Source organism: Nerophis lumbriciformis, linkage group LG03 (assembly GCF_033978685.3).
Source record: "Nerophis lumbriciformis linkage group LG03, RoL_Nlum_v2.1, whole genome shotgun sequence".
Taxonomy (NCBI): domain Eukaryota; kingdom Metazoa; phylum Chordata; class Actinopteri; order Syngnathiformes; family Syngnathidae; genus Nerophis; species Nerophis lumbriciformis.
Genome location: NC_084550.2, coordinates 50,267,694 through 50,288,475, shown reverse-complemented (window position 1 = coordinate 50,288,475; position 20,782 = coordinate 50,267,694). Strand labels below are relative to the sequence as shown.

Genomic DNA, 20,782 nt, shown 5'->3' with positions numbered 1-20,782 from the left:
TCCACTACTTGCTGTACATATCCTACCAAGTCAGTCCTACACTGTTTCAATGTCCATTTCTCTGATGATGCAATTGATGACTGAAGTGTTGATACCAACCAAACCTAACCCCCCCCCCCTCCATATCCCACACCCCGGATTGTAAATAATGTAAATAATTCAATGTATATACCCTGATGATTATCTTGTGTGATGACTGTATTATGATGTTAGTATATATTTGATAGTATATATCTGTATCTGGACCCTGACTTAAACAAGTTAAAAAACTTATTTGGGTGTTACCATTTAGTGGTCAATTGTACGGAATATGTACTGTACTGTGCAATCTACTAATAAAAGTTTCAATCAATCAATCAACAACATAGCTGTAAAGCTGGCTTCACCTAAGGAAGGCACACGTGACATACACAGAGCCTAACCAGGCAGATTTGAATTTAACTAAAATGTTCTTTTCTTTGTGCTCGACAAAAGAAAAGAAGTGAGAATATCTCATACTTGCCAACCCTCCCGAATTTCACTGCCTCTCCCTGGGACAACCATTCTCCAAATTTCTGCCGATTTCCAGCCGGATTTAAGGCACGCCCCCTCCCGGTCTGTGCGGATCTGAGTGGGGACAGCCTGTCGTCACGTCCGCTTGGCCAACCAAAAAGTAACCACAGAACACTATACCGTATAGGCGTATAGTGTTCTGTGGTTACTTTTTTGTTGGCCAACGGTTGTATTGCGCACCCCCCTCCCCTCCCCTCCCTTCCCACACTCAGACACACAGTCACACGCACACACAGAGAGCGCAGAGGAAGAATCAGAAGCACGTCTCTGCTTCGCTGGAATAAAACACACTCAGATCCTCAGTTTCTAGCCGATACTACATAAAAAGTAACGTAAAATAACGCAGTAACGCATCATGTAGTAACGGTAACTGAGTTATTGAATATAAAAAAATAACGCGTTAGATTACTAGTTACCGCCGAAACTAACGCCGTTACAGTAACGCGTTACTTTGTAACGCGTTAGTCCCAACACTGCTTATATATGAAAAAAGATCGAAAATAGACCATTCATCGACAGTGCGCCTTATAATCCGGTGCGCCCTATGGTCCCGTAAATAGTATTGATGAGGGATCAATCAGTTTTAACACTTTACTCTGACGGCACTAAAATGACACGAATGTTAAAGATCCCTATGTTCTCATATTTAAAGTTGTTTTTTGGCATCAATTTACTGTGAAAGTTCTCCTGTTAATTTTCCCAAACATCATTTTCTTGAAAGTCATCCAAGTTCACTTGTATGGACAGCCTCTTTGCGATGAGTCCACTAATGTAGTGAAGGAAAAGCACTCCACTGTCCTATTTTTGGCTAATTGGTTGCAGAATCTTTATTCCTGCTCCACGTTTGACTGCAGCCAAAGCTCAGACTGCCAACCATTTGGTCCATGCACACACAGCACAGCACGAGCATGATGCATTGCTTACCATTAACAGATGGCCCGGATCCATGATTACGCTCACAAAAGAAGGTTTGAAGTGGGCCAGGTAATTTGCCAAAATGTTATTTTAAGGAAAGCTGGATAAGAGAGCACCGTTGGTGTTCATTTCAACGATATATCAGTCATGGTGAGGTGGAGGTCCCATTAAAGTATTATTATGCAACTATTATTTGTGTTTGATTGCCATAAATAACTTTTTAGACATCAGTCAACTATGTCTTATACAAGCTGTAGCTCTTTAGCGCCGCCCTAGTGGCTCCCTGGAGCTTTTTTTTTTTAATTTATGAACATGGAAAAAGATGAGGAAAAAAATATATTTTTTGTTTAAATATGGTTTCTGTAGGAGGACAAACATGACACAAACCTTCCTATTTTTTTTTTAGAAATCCCACTGTTTATATTAAACATGCTTCACTGATGAGAGTATTTGGCACACACCATTCTGTCCTGATTTCGGCAGTCCTTGAACGCACCATAGTTTGTTTACATGTGCAACTTTCCATGATGCTGCCACTGAAAGACGTGCTTTATGCCACTCCTTCTTTGTCTCTATTTGTCCACCAAACGTTTTATGCTGTGCGTGAATGCACAAAGGTGAGCTTTGTTGACGTTATTGACTTGTGTGGAGTGCTAATCAGACATATTTGGTCACTGCATGACTGCAAGCTAATCGATGCTACCAAGCTATTTATGCTAGCTGTATGTACATATTGCATCGTTATGCCTCGTATTTTAGGTATATTTGAGGTCATTTCATTTGTAGTTTCCGTTTCCTTCAACTTGAACACACACATATTTACCTTTGGCCATTCTAAGCCAGTCATTTTCAGGAGTTATCTCACCCTCTGAAAAGCCTCCGTTTTAGTACTGTTTTCCAATGTTGTAAAACTGTGTAGAATACATTTCTGTCAACGAAGATTTGCATCAGCCTGCGACACAGTCATTTTGATAGTAGGCTAATATAGCTAATATACACTTATCATATGTTGCCTTCATTATAACACTTATATAAGGCTTTACATTTTTTAAGGCTCCAGACAGATTTTATTATTGGTTCAGTATGGCTCTTTCAACATTTTGGGTTGCCCTTGATTCAGACCCTACTAGTTTGCTCCCTCTTGGCATTCTCTCGATGAGCTTCAAGAGGGAGTCACCTGAAATGGTTTTCACGTCACAGGTGTGCTTGAAGCTCATCGAGAGAATGCCAAGAGTGTGCAAAACAGTAATCAGAGCAAAGGGTGGCTATTTTGAAGAAACTAGAATATAAAACATGTTTTCAGTTATTTCACCTTTTTTTGTTAAGTACATAACTCCACATGTGTTCATTCATAGTTTTGATGCCTTCAGTGACAATCTACAATGTAAATAGTCATGAAAATAAAGAAAACGGATTGAATGAGGAGGTGTGTCCAAACGTTTGGCCCATACTGTATATATTTTTTCAATTATTTTTGGAAAAAACAATTAGCCGTTCGGTGCTGCATTACCGTTTAAAGTTTCCGCCAAAAAGGGGCGTGGCTCAATGTGGGCATGGGTGAACATTGAGGCACACCCAGGCAGCCAGGGGTACTTGAATATTTGTGCCAATATTACAGCAGACGTCATGACAATATGACGCAATATGCGCTAGTCATCATGGGAAATGTGGTCTTCTTCTGGCAAAACACTACCGCTTTGGTCCACTGGCGCTGCTAAAATCAACCAAAACTAAAAGTTATTAAGTGGGGCTTTAAGACATACACTATATTGCCAAAAGTATTTGGCCACCTGCCTTGACTCACATATGAACTTGAAGTGCCATCCCATTCCTAACCCATAGCGTTCAATATGATGTCGGTCCACCTTTTGCAGCTATTACAGCTTCAACTCTTCTGGGAAGGCTGTCCACAAGGTTGCGGAGTGTTTATAGGAATTTTCGACCATTCTTCCAAAAGCGCATTGGTGAGGTCACACACTGATGTTGGTCGAGAAGACCTGGCTCTCAATCTCCGTTCTAATTCATCTTAAAGGTGTTCAGGTCAGGACTCTGTGCAGGCCAGTCAAGTTCATCCACACCAGACTCTGTCATCCATGTCTTTATGGACCTTGCTTTGGAAGAGGAAGGGGCCCGCTCCAAACTGTTCCCACAAGGTTGAGAGCATGGAATTGTCCAAAATGTTTTGGTATCCTGGAGCATTCAAAGTTCCTTTCACTGGAACTAAGGGGCCAAGCCCAACTCCATAATTCCTCCTCCACCAAATTTCGTACTCGGCACAATGCAGTCCGAAATGTACCGTTCTCCTCCAAACCCAGACTCGTCCATCAGATTGCCAGATGGAAAAGTGCGATTCATCACTCCAGAGAAGGCGTCTCCACTGCTCTAGAGTCCAGTGGCGACGTGCTTTACACCACTGCATCAGACGCTTTGCATTGGACTTGGTGATGTATGGCTTAGATGCAGCTGCTCGGCCATGGAAACCCATTCCATGAACTCTCTGCGTACTGTACGTGGGCTAATTGGAAGGTCACATGAAGTTTGGAGCTCTGTAGCAACTGACTGTGCAGAAAGTCGGCGACCTCTTTGCACTATGCCAGGGGTCGGCAACCCGCGGCTCCGGAGCCGCATGCGGCTCTTTGATCACTCTGATGCGGCTCAGCAGCTTACTTGCTGAACCCCCCAATTTTCCCGTGAGACTTCCGGATTTCAGTGCCTCTCGCAGAAAACTCCCGGGATTAATATTCACCGATTTTCACCCTTACAGCTATAATAAGGGCGTGCCATGATGGTACAACATTTGGCGCCCTCTACAATCTGTATTGACAGCGTGCCAGTCCAGCACTTGTTATACAATATACATCTTCTGCTTGCACACGTACGTGACAGCAAGGCATACTTGGTCAACAGCCACACAGGTTACACAGACGGTGACCATATAAAACAACTTTAACACTCTTACTAATAATGCGCCACACTTTGAACCAAAACCAAACAAGAATGACAAACACATTTCGGGAGAACATCTGCACCTTAACACAACATAACAAACACCCAGAATCCCATGACTCTTCCGGGCTACATTATACACCCCACCCCCACCCCAAGCCTGCTCCCTCACATATCAACCCCCCGCCCCCTCTCTCTCTCTCTCTCTGTGCGTCGGTTGAGGTGGGCGGGGTTTGGTAGCGGGGGTGTATAATGTAGCCCGGAAGAGTTAGGGCTGCATGGGATTCTGGGTATTTGTCCTGTTGTGTTTATGTTGTGTTACGGTGCAGATGTTCTCCCGAAATGTGTTTGTCATTCTTGTTTGGTGTGGGTTCACAGTGTGGCGCATTATTAGTAAGAGTGTTAAAGTTTTTTTTTATACCGCGACCATCAGTGTAACCTGTGTGGTTGTTGAACAAGTATGCCTTGCTGTCACCTACGTGAGCAAGCGGAAGCCCCATTCAAAATGTGGCTGATCAGGCACGCTGATTGTAGTGGGCGCTATATGCTGTACCGCAGAGCCGGCCCAAGGCATAAGCGTACTAAGCGCTTGCTTAGGGCCCCGCGGCCACCAGGAGGCCCCCAAAAGCAATTAACAAAAAATTCTTATTTTTTATTTTTTGCATGTACGAGTCTGACTGATGATTTCTAAATGATCAAAGATATATTATTGTACAAAAACTGTACCATCCAGTCTTTGGAGGACCGCTTTCAGTCCGTAGGGGAGGTTAGAAGCATTTTTGGAGTGCTTTTCAACTTTAGCCAACTTGATGCACAGGCGAGGAAGGACCAGTGTAAAGTTCTCAGAGACAAACTCACCTTTGGAGAACAGTTTGATATTGATGGGAGTGCACTGGCCACAGAGATGGAGAACCTTCCAGAACTCCCTAGAGCACAGATGACCCCCTTTGAATTGCTCACTTACCTCTCTCAAAATGAGATCTGTGAGTTGTTCCCAAATCTTTGGGTAGCTCTGCAGATAGCCTGCACTCTTCCTGTGACTGTTGCATCTGCAGAGCGGAGCTTTTCCAAGCTCAAATTAATAAAAAACTACTTGAGATCTTCCATGGCTCAAGAAAGACTGAGTGGACTGGCAGTGATTAGTATTAATAACAAAGTCGGCCATCAGATTTCTTACAGTGATGTCATAAATGACTTTGCCTCCAGAAAAGCCAGGAAGCACAGGTTTTAAGGAGTGGGTGGAGTGGTGTGGGTGGTGAAGAACAGAGGAACAAAACTGTGATGTGATGGTCAAATGTGTGAATTAAGGACCTTAATTTAAGGTAGTTTATTTTGATTTTTTCCCAAAATAATTTTTGCACATCGTTATGTACATTTACATAGTTTTAATATGTAGTAACTTTATATTTGTTTATAAACCGTTATGTTACCTTGTTTCTGGTAACTCTGTTCATTAATATTATTTAAGTATTTGCTTGATATTTAATTTAATTATGTTGTTTTTTGTACAATTGAATTTGTTCTTTTACATATATTTAAGTGATTTTATTGTTGCACTTTATTGTTTTTCTTGCACTACGAATTATTTTTGCACATTGCTGTTTCAGGTTTTTGTTACCAAAAATAATAAAATGAATCCGAATCAGCTTTATTGTCCAGTTATGTTTAACACACATGGAATTTAACTTCAGTAGACGACGCTCTCTTTGTACAAAGTAAACATTAAATATGAACAATTAACTAAAAATATAAACTAGTAATTAAAGACTAATATGTACAAGACTGATGAGACAAGATGACACTTACTGTAAATACAAAGCTTTATCACTTGGATTGTTCAACCCCAGGCCACTCTTGTAGCTGAATGTTTTCTACATTTTAAGATTAGGAACCATATGTGGCACTCCGGACATCATTCGTTCATTCATTGGTATTATTTATGTTCTTAACTGGGCCACCCCCATATCTTTATAAATGACATGTCATTTGTAAAAACATGCCAGGCTGACAATAGGATAATGTAAACAACACTGCCAGAGCCGCAATGAGTTTATAGTAGGTGTGTGAATGATCAACAATCAATATTATTGGCAGAAATAGAGGGCCCCAAAATCTAATTTTGCTTAGGGCCCCATGGAGGCTTGGGCCGGCACTGCTGTACCGTCACGGCACGCATGACGCTGACAACCGCTATTCATTTAAAACCCGCGTGCCTCACCAGCTTAAAAAATCCACAAAAAGGTGTGGGCATCGTGTCTGAGTCCCCTGGTTTATACATAGCACAAAGCAAAAAAAAAAATTTGCATGCTGTGTTATCTCATTTAAAATTTCAAAACTTTTTGCAGCTCCCATTGTTTTCTATAATTTGTGAAACTGGTCAAAATGGCTCTTTGACTGGTAAAGGTTGCCGACCCCTGCACTATGCGCTTCAGCATCCACTGACCCCTCTCTGTCAGTTTACGTGGCCTACCACTTGGTGGCTGAGTTGCTGTTGTTCCCAAACTCTTCCATTTTCTTATAATAAAGCCAACATTTGACTTTGGAATATTTAGGAGCAAGGAAAAAACACGGCTGGATTTGTTGCACAGGTGGCATCCTATGACAGTTCCACGCTGGAAATCACTGAGCTCCTGAGAGCGGCCCATTCTTTCACAAATGTTTGTAGAAACAGTATACCGTATTTTTCGGAGTATAAGTCGCACCGCAGTATAAGTCGCACCTGCCGAAAATGCATGATAAAGAAGGAAAAAAACATATAAGTCGTACTGGAGCCCTGCCAAACTATGAAAAAAACTGCGACTTATAGTCCGAAAAATACGGTAAGTGCTGGATTTTATACACCTGTGACCGGGCCAAGTGATTAGGACACCTGATTCTGATCATTTGGATGGGTGGCCAAATACTTTTGGCTATATAGTATATATATATATATATATATATATATATATATGCATTAAGCTACGGACCACCATTAAATGGCATTTCTATATGGGCCCACATTTAAATATCATTGTTAATGTCACTCAGAGTGTACAAATGGACCCAATAACTACCACCTCTCGGGATCTCCCCACTCTATGTATTCATTTTAGTTTGCCTTTTCAACTCCTGAAAAACAACCCCACACCATAATTCCTCCTCCACCAAATTTCACACTCGGCACAATGCAGTCCGAAATTTAGCGTTCTCCTGGCAGCCTCCAAACCCGGACTCGTCCATCAGATTGCCAGATGGAAAAGCGTTTAAAATGCTTTTTTTCAAAAGTTATCATTATTACTAATAGTTCTCGGCTCTTTAATGCTGTTCTTATGCAAACAAATGACTGAAATGACAGTTTTGATCTGACTTTACTTAAAATGGTCCCATTTTCACGACTTCAGTCATTTCCAATTAAAGTGTGGATGTGTTTAATGTGCTGCAAAAATAATTCCATGCAAGTATTACAGGAGTACAGAGACTCTTTACACACCATCTGTTTTGCTGGGGGATGCGTACAGTTTGTAAGAGCGCTTTGATCTCTCTGCCTGTCTGATCAAAACAACTTTAATGTCACTGTACTCTTCCTCCTCCTCGCAAAACAGTGGCACCATCATCCATCCATCCATCCATCCATCCATCCATCCATCCATCCATCCTATGATGTGACATTTCATGCGTCTTACATGTCTTTTATTAATGTCCTGTTTCTAAGTCCAGTCACCTTCTTCCTGACAGTGATCAGGGCAAAGATTGCCGGAGAGAAGATTGTGTCGCCTAGCAACAGTTCCTCCCCCTACATGAAGATGATCCAGTACGAAATAAAGATGATCAAGGTGAGATGAGCCGTGTTTATGTCATCCAAATGGCTGATGCGTTTGTTGTTGTGCATAAAACAAACATATTGAATGTAATAAAAAAAACAATTTCATCCTGAAGAGGATTTTTAGGTTAGTGGTCCAGATGGTGTATGTATTTTATTCCATTGTCACCTGCAGGAGGTGACAATGGAAGAAAATACAGATTTGTTCCACCCTCTTTGCCGCTTTTGCAGCTTCAATTATTCTGGGAAGACTTTCCACATGATGTCGAAAAGGGTCTGTGGGAATTGTTGAACATTTGGGAGGTCACAGGTCACTGATGTTGGCTCAACATCTCTGTTCTAGTTATGTCATGGCTGAGGTTGTTGCGATCCCGGGATGCAGAGATAGATGGTGACGTGCAGGTTAAAGGGGAACTGAACTTTCTTTTCAAAATGTTGTCATTTGTCGTTAACAGGCCTTACTTGAGACAAGAACACACGTTTTTTTGGGGGGGTTTTTTGCATTCTAAATCATAAATAAATGCTAGCAAAAGTCAGCTAACAATGGTGGTAATGTGAGTTGCTCTATTACGCGCTCTAAGAACATTTAAAAACCTCCAATAACGTTTAATATACACACTGTAATATATATATATATACATATATATATATATATATATATATATATAGCTTCCTCCCACCTCCAAAGACATGCACCTGGAGATAGGTTGATTGGCAACACTAAATTGGCCCTAGTGTGTGAATGTTGTCTGTCTATCTGTGTTGGCCCTGCGTTGAGGTGGTGACTTGTCCAGGGTGTACACCGCCTTCCGCCCGAATGCAGCTGAGATAGGCTCCAGCACCCCCGCGACCCCGAACGGGACAAGCGGTAGCAAATGGATGGATGGATATATATATATATATATATACATATATATATATATACATACAGTACAGGCGAAAAGTTTGGACACCTTCTCCTCATTCAATGTGTTTTCTTTATTTGACTATTTACATTGTAGATTGAGTGTGCGAAAAACTAATCAGAGCAAAGGGTGGCTATTTTGAAGACACTAGAATATAAAACAAGTTTTCAGTTATTTCACCTTTTTTTGTTAAGTACATAACTCCACATGTGTTCATTCATAGTTTTGATGCCTTCAGTGACAATCTACAATGTAAATAGTCATGAAAATAAAGAAAACACATTGAATGAGGTGTGTTCAAACTTTATTATCCTTTACTTTTATCCTCTTTGTATATAATTTAGTTTTGCATGTCTCATGACACATTATCTGTGTATAATATTGGCTGCATTTTAGATAGTTGTTTGTGTGCCATGTTGTTCCAGACCACAGCAAACCTTACCTAGCTTGCCAAAGATTGTAATAAATCTATTAAAAGAAGACAGCTTGCCGTTTCCTTTAACTTGGACACACACATCTATATTACATCTACATCTATCCATTAAAAGCCAGTCATTTCAAGGAGTTATCTCACCTTCTGAGTAGCCTCTGATTTACTAATGATTTCTAATGTTGTAACAATGTGTAGAATATTAAAATTTCAACATTTCTGTCAACAAAGATTTGCTTCATACTGCGACACAGTCATTTTGATAGTAGGCTATTATAGCTAATATAGACACTTACGTCATGTGCTGCCTTCATTATAACACTTATATAAGACTTATAAAGTCATTTTGATAAGCGGTAGAAAATGGATGGATGGAAGTAAATTTGATAGAAGGCTATTATAGCTAATATAGACACTTACATCGAGTGTTGCCTTCATTATAACACTTATACCTGTATAAGAATTTATAAAGTCATTATGATAGTAGGCTATTATAGCTAATATAGACACTTACGTCATGTGTTGTCTTCATTATAACACTTATATAAGACTTATAAAGTCATTTTGATAGTAGGCTATTATAGCTAATCTAGACACTTACGTCATGTGTTGCCTTCATTATAACACTTATATAAGACTTATAAAGTAATTTTGATAAGCGGTATAAAATGGATGGTTGTATGGAAGTCATTTTGATAGAAGGCTATTATAGCTAATATAGACACTTACATCAAGTATTGCCTTCATTATAACACTTATACCTGTATAAGAATTTATAAAGTCATTATGATAGTAGGCTATTATAGACACTTACGTCATGTGTTGCCTTCATTATAAGACTTATAAAGTAATTTTGATAGTAGGCTATTATAGCTAATCTAGACACTTACGTCATGTGTTGCCTTCATTATAACACTTATATAAGACTTATAAAGTAATTTTGATAAGCGGTAGAAAATGGATGGATGTATGGAAGTCATTTTGATAGAAGGCTATTATAGCTAATAAAGACACTTACATCAAGTGTTGCCTTCATTATAACACTTATATAAGACTTATAAAGTCATTTTGATAAGCGGTAGAAAATGGATGGATGGATGGATGGAAGTCATTTTGATAGAAGGCTATTATAGCTAATATAGGCACTTGCATTAAGTGTTGCCTTCATTACAACACTTATACCTGTATAAGAATTTATAAAGTCATTATGATAGTAGGCTATTATAGCTAATATAGACACTTACGTCATGTGTTGCCTTCATTATAACACTTATAAAGTCATTTTGATAGTAGGCTATTATAGCTAATCTAGAAACTTACGTCATGTGTTGCCTTCATTATAACACTTTTACAAGACTTATAAAGTCATTTTGATAGTAGGCTATTATAATTAATATAGACACTTACATCATGTGTTGCCTTCATTATAACACTTATAAAGTCATTTTGATAGTAAATAAATAAATAAATAAATGGGTTATACTTGTATAGCGCTTTTCTACCTTCAAGGTACTCAAAGCGCTTTGACAGTATTTCCACATTCACCCATTCACACACACATTCACACACTGATGGAGGGAGCTGCCATGCAAGGCGCTAACCAGCAGCCATCAGGAGCAAGGGTGAAGTGTCTTGCCCAAGGACACAACGGATGTGACTAGGATGGTAGAAGGTGGGGATTGAACCCCAGTAACCAGCAACCCTACGATTGCTGGCACGGCCACTCTACGTCATGTGTTGCCTTCATTATAACACTTATATAAGACTTATAAAGTTATTTTGATAAGCGGTAGAAAATAGATGGATGGATGGAAGTAATTTTTATAGTAGGCTATTATAGCTAATATAGACACTTACATCAAGTGTTGCCTGCATTATAACACTTATACCTGTATAAGAATTTATAAAGTCATTATGATAGTAGGCTATTATAGCTAATATGGACACTTACATCATGTGTTGCCTTCATTATAACACTTTTAAAGTCATTTTGATAGTAGACTATTATAGCTAATATAGACACTTACGTCATGTGTTGCCTTCATTATAACCATCAATCAATCAATCAATCAATCTTTATTTATATAGCCCTAAATCACAAGTGTCTCAAAGGTCTGCACATAACACATAACACTTATATAAGACTTATAAAGTCATTTTGATAAGAGGTAGAAAATGGATGGATGGATGGATGGAAGTAATTTTGATAGTAGGCTATTATAGCTAATATAGACACTTACATTAATTGTTGCCTTCATTATAACACTTATATAAGACTTATAAAGTAATTTTGATAGTAGGCTATTATAGCTAATATAGATACTTACGTCATGTGTTGCCTTCATTATAACACTTTTAAAGTCATTTTGATAGTAGACTATTATAGCTAATATAGACACTTATGTCATGTGTTGCCTTCATTATAACACTTATATAAGACTTATAAAGTCATTTTGATAGTAGGCTAATATGGACACTTACGTCATGTGTTGCCTTCATTATAACACTTTTAAAGTCATTTTGATAGTAGACTATTATAGCTAATATAGACACTTACGTCATGTGTTGCCTTCATTATAACACTTATATAAGACTTATGAAGTCATTTTGATAAGAGGTAGAAATGGATGGATGGATGGATGGAAGTAATTTTGATAGTAGGCTATTATAGCTAATATAGACACTTACATTAATTGTTGCCTTCATTATAACACTTATATAAGACTTATAAAGTAATTTTGATAGTAGGCTATTATAGCTAATATAGATACTTACGTCACACTTATATCCATCCATCCATTTCCTACCGCTTATTCCCTTCGGAGTCGCGGGGGGTGCTGGAGCCTATCTCAGCTACAATCGAAGACTTATAAAGTAATTTTGATAAGCGGTAGAAAATAGATGGATGGATGGAAGGAAGTAATTTTGATAGTTGGGACGGCGTGGCGCAGTGGGAGAGTGGCCGTGCGCAACCCGAGGGTCCCTGGTTCAATCCCCACCTAGTACCAACCTCGTCATGTCCGTTGTGTCCTGAGCAAGGCACTTCACCCTTGCTCCTGAAGGGTGCTGGTTAGCGCCTTGCATGGCAGCTCCCTCCATCAGTGTGTGAATGTGTGTGTGAATGGGTAAATGTGGAAGTAGTGTCAAAGCGCTTTGAGTACCTTGAAGGTAGAAAAGCGCTATACAAGTACAACCCATTTATCATTTATTTATCATTTATAGTAGGCTATTTTAGGTAATATAGACACTTACATCAAGTGTTGCCTTCATTATAACACGTATATTAGAATGTATAAAGTCATTTTGATAGTAGGCTATTATAACTAATATAGACACTTACATCATGTGTTGCCTTCATTATAACACTTATATACGGCTTTTCATTATTTGCGGCTGCAGACAGATTTTTTTGGGGGGTATTTTTGGTCCAATATGGCTCTTTCAACGTTTTGGGTTGCCGACCCCTGGCCTAATTACTAGTTGAACACAGGTGCGCTGGAGGGAAACCGAACAAAAAATGGAGCTGAAATTCCAACACTAGAACAAGGAAGTAAATGCACCAGGACAGGAAATGATATAGAACACAGAAAAACAACTAAGAAAGTCATGTCAAGTTTCTTCTAAAGGTGTTTAACTGGGGTTAAAGTTCTAGTTTGTTCACATTCGTCCAACTGTTTACTGAAAACTGCTCAAAATGACCAAACATTCTAAGGGTTCTAGTCCCACTCATAATCAATTGAAAAGGTAAATTTAATGCATATAGCTTAATAATCTCCTACTGTACAAGCTCCATAATATCCTCTCTCTGCTTGCAGATGTTTAAAGGGTTCGACAAGGCCAGGGACATTCAGTACGTCTACACTCCAGTCTTCTCCTCGCTGTGTGGCGTTAAATTGGACTCCAACAACAAAGCAGGGTATCTTCTCTCAGGTACTGCACTCCCCCAAAAATATGGAGTTAAAATCCTGTCACCAGTGGATGTCATTAGACGGACTGTGTTGCCATGTTACCCAACAGGAAGTATGTGGAGCGACGGGAGGCTCTCGGTGGGCCAGTGTGACCTGGTGGAGTCCTGGGACAACCTGTCACTCTCACAGAGGAAGAATCTCAACTACAGATACCAGATGGGCTGCGAGTGCAGAGTGAGTCAGGATTTCTCCTATTCTCCCTTTATAAATATTCAAACCCGCTCTGCTAAATGCATGTCGACTCAGGAAACAGATATCCCTGCTAAACATTCACTTGTCAAGCCTCACTTTGCAACAAACCTTCTCTTTAACAGGTTTATTTGTGGCCCTATTTTGGTCTTTAATAGCAATGTCCGATAATATCGGACTACCGATATTATCGGCCGATAAATGCTTTAAAATGTAATATCGGAAATTATCGGTATCGGTTTCAAAATTATCGGTATCGGTTTCAAAAACTAAAATGTATGACTTTTTAAAACGCCACTGTGTACACGGACGTAGGGAGAAGTACAGAGCGCCAATAAACCTTAAAGGCACTTCCTTTGCGTGCCGGCCCAGTCACATATTATCTAAGGCCTACTTGGTCAACAGCCATACAGGTCACACTGAGGGTGGCCGTATAAACAACTTTAACACTGTTGCAAATATGCGCCACACTGTGAACCCACACCAAACAAGAATGACAAACACATTTCGGGAGAACATCCGCACCGTAACACAACATAAACACAACAGAACAAATACCCAGAACCCCTTGCAGCACTAACTCTTCCGGGACGCTACAATATACACACCCCGCCCCCCAACCCCGCCAACCTCAACCTCCTCATGCTCTCTCAGGGAGAGCATGTCCCAAATTCCAAGCTGCTGTTTTGAGGCATGTTAAAAAAAATAATGCACTTTGTGACTTCAATAATAAATATGGCCGTGCCATGTTGGCATTTGTTTTCCATAACTTGAGTTGATTTATTTTGGAAAACCTTGTTACATTGTTTAATGCATCCAGCGGGGCATCACAACAAAATTAGGCATAATAATGTGTTAATTCCACGACTGTATATATCGGTATCGGTTGATATCGGAATCGGTAATTAAGAGTTGGACAATATCGGAATATCGGATATCGACAAAAAAGCCATTATCGGACATCTCTAGTCTTTAATATTACTATTGTTTGATTTTATAAGTTGCTATTCAAAATGAACCCTCCTAGGCTCTAAATGTCATACAAAAATACAAAGAATCCACTAATGCTATCATTAACACTAACGACTCATATTTTAAATAGTTGACTACCGGAAATCTAAAATACAGTACAGGCCCAAAGTTTGGACACACCTTCTCATTTCAATGCATTTTCTTTATTTCATGACTATTTCATCAGTATATAATATATATAATATAATATGTAAATATTACATATATGTTGTATTTTATAGTCGAGGTTTATGTGGTTTATCCGTTATACAGTGCTCAATACCGGGATAGAGCGGAATATACGTTAGGTCAGGAAAAAACACAAGAGGCTATATCATCCCTACAAGCCTGTTTCGCAGGTTTCCCTGCTCGTCGGGGGATTTTACGAGCAGGGAAACCTGCGAAACAGGCTTGTAGGGATGATATAGCCTCTTGTGTTTTTTCCTGACCTAACGTGTATGTTATATTTTATATGGCTACTATGGTACATTTTTAGTCTACTTTATACCTGCATTATCCTTTCCATCCTTACCCTTTCCATCCTTTGTAACTGAGCTACTGTGTGGAACAATTTACCTTGTGGATCATTAAAGTTTGTCTAAGTCTAAGTTCACATTGTGGATTGTCACTGGAGGCATCAAAACTATGACACCTGTGAAGTGAAAACCCTTTCAGGTGACTACCTCTTGAGGCTCATCGAGAGAATGCCAAGAGTGTGCAAAACAGTAATCAGAGCAAAGGGTGGCTATTTTGAAGAAACTAGAATATAAAACATGTTTTCAGTTATTTCACCTTTTTTTTTTGTTAAGTACATAACTCCACGTGTGTTCATTCATAGTTTTGATGCCTTCAGTGACAATCTAAATGATAAATGGGTTATACTTGTATAGCGCTTTTATACCTTCAAGGTACTCAAAGCGCTTTGACACTATTTCCACATTCAGCCATTCACACACACATTCACACACTGATGGCGGGAGATGCCATGCAAGGCCCTAACCACGACCCATCAGAAGCAAGGGTGAAGTGTCTTGCTCAAGGACACAACGGACGTTACTAGGTCGGTAGAAGCTGGGGATCGAACCAGGAACCTTCAGGTTGCTGGCACAGCCACTCTCCCAACATCGCCACACACATCTACAATGTAAATAGTCATGAAAATAAAGAAGGTGTGTCCAAAATGTTGGCCTGTACTGTATAATGTAAGCAACAGGCACATTCATAACAACATGTAATATTTACGTGGAGTTTTGCTCATTTTAAGTATACGGCAATGTAGTAACGCATCACAACGTTAGATTTTTTTTTGATGCCTTCAGTGACAATCTACAATGTAAAAAGTCATGAAAATAAAGAAAAGCCATGGAATGAGAAGGTGTCTCCAAACTTTTGGCCTGTACCGATATATATAGTGAAGTGAAAACCCTTTCAGGTGACTACCTCTTGAAGCTCATCGAGAGAATGCCAAGCGTGTGCAAAACAGTAATCAGAGCAAAGGGTATATTAGAAATGGCAACAGCGGAGGATGAATGTCCCATAACAAGAAGATAGAGAAAAAGTAGAAGCTTATCGACTACGGGGTCGGCACGGACTACAAAGGCGGACGCACTCAATTTTTCAGGATTTATGCAGATCCCAAACATAGATCAGCAGGTACCAGAAGATAAGAAAAGTTGCTTTTGCATAATATTGCGAAAAAACCCCGCCAGATAATATGTCCTACCTTATACACACACCAAAATAATACTCCTATATTATATAGTACAATCCATCAAGCGGTGTGGCTTCATAGCTAACCAACGTGGCTATTTTGAAGAAACTAGAATATAAAACGTGTTTTCAGTTTTTCACCTTTTTTTGTTAAGTACATAACTCCACATGTGTTCATTTGTAGTTCTTCAGTGTCAATCTAAAATGTAAATAGTCAAGAAAATAAAGAAAACGCATTGAATGAGGAGAAGGGGTGTCCAAACTTTTGGCCTGCACTGTATATATTCCGTTTGCTCTACCTAATGAGAACCAAAATCAGCTTTATGGGTCAAGTAAGTTCAACACAGAAGGAATTTGACTTGGTAGGCTGTCATGTTCTACACATCCATCATTCAGTTTTAAGTTAAGTTAAAGTACCAATGATTGTCACACACACACAAAGTGTGGCGAAATTATTCTCTGCATTTGACCCATCCCCTTGTTCACCCCCTGGGAGGTGAGGGGAGCAGTGAGCAGCAGCGGTGGCCGCGCCCGGGAATCATTCTGTCCTGTGCACCACCATCACTGTCTGGTGTGGATCCGCAACCAAGCTGGACAGACTGCAACGGACAATTAGGACTGCAGAAAATATCATCGGTGTCGATCTCCCCCCGCCCCATCCAGGAATTATACTGGTCCAGGGTCAGGAAATGGGCAGCGAGCATCGCTGCATATCCCTCACATCTGGTCACAAACTGCTCAAACCCTCCCTTCCGGCAGGCGTTACAAATCACAGTGCGCCAAAACAATTTGTTATAAGAGCAGTTGTTTCCCCTCAGGCTATCAATCTGATGAACGCTGTGAAATAACTCTGGAACTAATTTGTCACTGTGAATGTACCACTGTGACTCACCTACGCCTTCAGTGATGTCCTACTTAGTCCGACTTCACCTCTCAAAATACCGTAATTGATGTCACCACATGGACACGGCTGGAGATGCTATACAGAAACACACGTGCACACGACTGCACTGCAAAAACTGAAATCTAAGTAAGATTAAATATCTCTAATAAGGGTTGTATTTGTTTTTTTTCTGTCTGATAAGATCATTCTTCTAACTAAGCAGATTTTATGTTAGAGTGTTTTACTTGTTTTAAGGGTTTTGGTCCTAAATTATCTCAGTAAGATATCACAGCTTGTTGCTGAGATTTGATGACCTATATTGAGTAAAACATGCTTGAAACTAGAATATCAACTGATGCAAAGCGGTGTCATCAACACTCACAAGTATAAAACTACTTTTTTAAAGTAATAATTTCTTACTTCAAGCATGAAAAAAAAATCATGATGCCGAGCGAATATCGTTATGTCAAGATAATGGCACTAGCATTTAAAGTTAAAAGTTAAAGTACCAATGATTGTCACACACAGGTGTGGCATTTGACCCATCACCCTTGTTCACCCCCTGGGAGGTGAGGGGAGCAGTGGGCAGCGGCGGTGCCACGCCCGGGAATCATTTTTGGTGATTTAACCCCCAATTCCAACCCTTGATGCTGAGTGCCAAGCAGGGAGGTAATGGGTCCCATTGTTATAGTCTTTGGTATGACTCGGCCGGGGTTTGAACTCACAACCTACCGATCTCAGGGCAGACATTCTAACTACAAGGTTACTGAGTAGGTTACTTAATTTTATTAATTTAAGAATATTTTTCAACATATTGAGCAAAAAGGTCTCGTTTTTTTTTTCTACCAAGAAAAGTGCACTTGTTATTAGTGAGAATATACTTATTTTAAGGTATTTTTGGATTCATTGAGGTTAGCTCATTTTACTTGTTTTGGAAAGTCTTGACAAGTCAAATTTTCTTGTTCTATTGGCAGATAATGTTGCTTAGTTCAAATAAAATACCCCTAATTTTTGTATTTTGTTTTTGAGCACTGACTTTTTGCAGTGTGGGCATTGAATCCCCTCAACAGTGGACAAAAGGGTGTATTTTTCCGCGCATTTAACATTCAATAAACCCGTGGTACTGTCAAAGGGAAAATAATTGTATAAAACAAGTAAAACATGAAAAAAATAAAGAAATACAATATTTGAACTCACAATAGTCGGTTGATTAGGCAAGGCAAGGCAACTTTATTTATATAGCACGTTTACAACAATTTTTAAATTGGACCAAAGTCCTTTACAGGTTAAAAAGCATAGAGCAAAAAACAAAACAAAAACAAACAAAGAACATAAACAATGCATAAGCTACACCAAATAGTGCAAAAATAAATACGGTGAAAGGGTTCGGATAAAAAGTAAAATTGTAAGATAAAAATAATGAAATAATAAAAGTGCGACAAATTGAAAAAAAAACTAAAGCGAAGGGGGGGCGTTGGGAACTAGAAATGGTGGCTTAGTGGGCGGGCTCAGCTCAGGTTAAAGGCGTGTGTGAAAGTGGCGGGCAAACCATTTCACCGCCGGTGTTGTGATTGCCTGCCACAAATTGATTTCCTTCACGGGAGCGCGCACCGCTCGCTAAACCTGCATTGTTTGGCTTGGTCTATCCACAGCGGATTACTAGGCGGTGAGTTTTCTGTGGCTTTCTATGGTTTTCGCAACTTGTGATTGGATACTCACTTGGGACTCCCAAGTGAGTATCCAATCACAGCGTAAGGCCAGCTAGAAGGCCTTACTGACAACAACTTGTGATCTGATTGGCTATCGCAATTATCTATCAAATGTCCTTGTCGTAGCGTTTTGAACAACAGATCCCTTCCCCATCAACAACAACGCTGATCAAGCAGACTTTGTGAGAGCCAACAACGATTAATTGTGGAAAATTTCTGATCCAGAACCAGTGTTGGGACTAACGCGTTACAAAGTAACGCGTTACTGTAACGCCGTTAGTTTCGGCGGTAACTAGTAATCTAACGCGTTATTTTTTTATATTCAATAACTCAGTTACCGTTACTACATGATGCGTTACTGCGTTATTTTACGTTACTTTTTATGTAGTATCGGCTAGAAACTGAGGATCTGAGTGTGTTTTATTCCAGCGAAGCAGAGACGTGCTTCTGATTCTTCCTCTGCGCTCTCTGTGTGTGCGTGTGACTGTGTGTCTGAGTGTGGGAAGGGGAGGGGAGGGGAGGGGAGGGGAGGGGAGGGGAGGGGGGTGCGCAATACAACCGTTGGCCAACAAAAAAGTAACCACAGAACACTATACGCCTATACGGTATAGTGTTCTGTGGTTACTTTTTGGTTGGCCAAGCGGACGTGATGACAGGCTGTCCCCACTCAGATCCGCACAGACCGGGAGGGGGCGTGCCTTAAATCCGGCTGGAAATCGGCAGAAATTTGGAGAATGGTTGTCCCAGGGAGAGGTAGTGAAATTCGGGAGGGTTGGCAAGTATGAGATATTCTCACTTCTTTTCTTTTGTCGAGCACAAAGAAAAGAACATTTTAGTTAAATGTAAGTTGTGTCTTGGATCAAAGATCCCGTCTACTGCCCAAAACAACAATTCAAATCTGCCTGGTTAGGCTCTGTGTATGTCACGTGTGCCTTCCTTAGGTGAAGCCAGCTTTACAGCTATGTTGTTGGTTGATTGATTGATTGATTGAAACTTTTATTAGTAGATTGCACAGTACAGTACATATTCCGTACAATTGACCACTAAATGGTAACACCCAAATAAGTTTTTTAACTTGTTTAAGTCGGGGTCCAGATACAGATATATACTATCAAATACATACTAACATCATAATACAGTCACCACACAAGATAATCATCAGGGTATATACATTGAATTATTTACATTATTTACAATCCGGGGTGTGGGATATGGAGGGGGGGGGGGTTAGGTTTGGTTGGTATCAACACTTCAGTCATCAATTGCATCATCAGAGAAATGGACATTGAAACAGTGTAGGACTGACTTGGTAGGATATGTACAGCAAGTAGTGGACACAGAGAGAGAGATCAGAAAGTATAAGAAAAAGTGTCTACATTTGATTATTTACAATCCGAAGAGGTATTATGTGGAAGGGAGGGTGTTAGTTTAGGGTTGTAGTTGCCTGGAGATGTTCTTTTAGTGCGGTTTTGAAGGAGGATAGAGATGCCCTTTCTTTTACACCTGTTGGGAGTGCATTCCATATTGAAGTGGCATAGAAAGAGAATGAGTTAAGACCTTTGTTAGTTCGGAATCTGGGTTTAACGTGGTTAGTGTTAGTGTTAGTGTTATTATGCTGTTTGTTACTTATGTATGTTATGTTGCAGCTATTTAAAATAGTTTTGTCAATTTGTTCTGGCCTGAAATAAATTGGCCCTTTGAAACATATCTTTGTCTTTGTGTGTTGTATGTAGAGCACATTGCTTAGCAGAGTTCAGTGATGCAA

The 20,782-nt window shown here is 39.8% G+C and overlaps 2 protein-coding genes across 4 annotated transcripts in view; one reads left to right on the top strand and one right to left on the bottom strand.

Annotated features, from left to right (window-relative positions):
- The window catches only part of syn2b (synapsin IIb), a 261,009-nt gene that overhangs the window by 67,169 nt on the left and 173,058 nt on the right, over window positions 1-20,782 (bottom strand). The gene's annotated exons all lie outside the window — the stretch shown is intronic.
- The window catches only part of LOC133586226 (metalloproteinase inhibitor 4-like), a 66,964-nt gene that overhangs the window by 29,156 nt on the left and 17,026 nt on the right, over window positions 1-20,782 (top strand). The window contains exons 3-5 of the mRNA XM_061938602.2: window positions 8,128-8,225; window positions 13,363-13,477; window positions 13,565-13,689. Coding sequence (XP_061794586.1) covers window positions 8,128-8,225; window positions 13,363-13,477; window positions 13,565-13,689 — 338 coding nt within the window. The remainder of the gene's footprint in view (window positions 1-8,127; window positions 8,226-13,362; window positions 13,478-13,564; window positions 13,690-20,782) is intronic.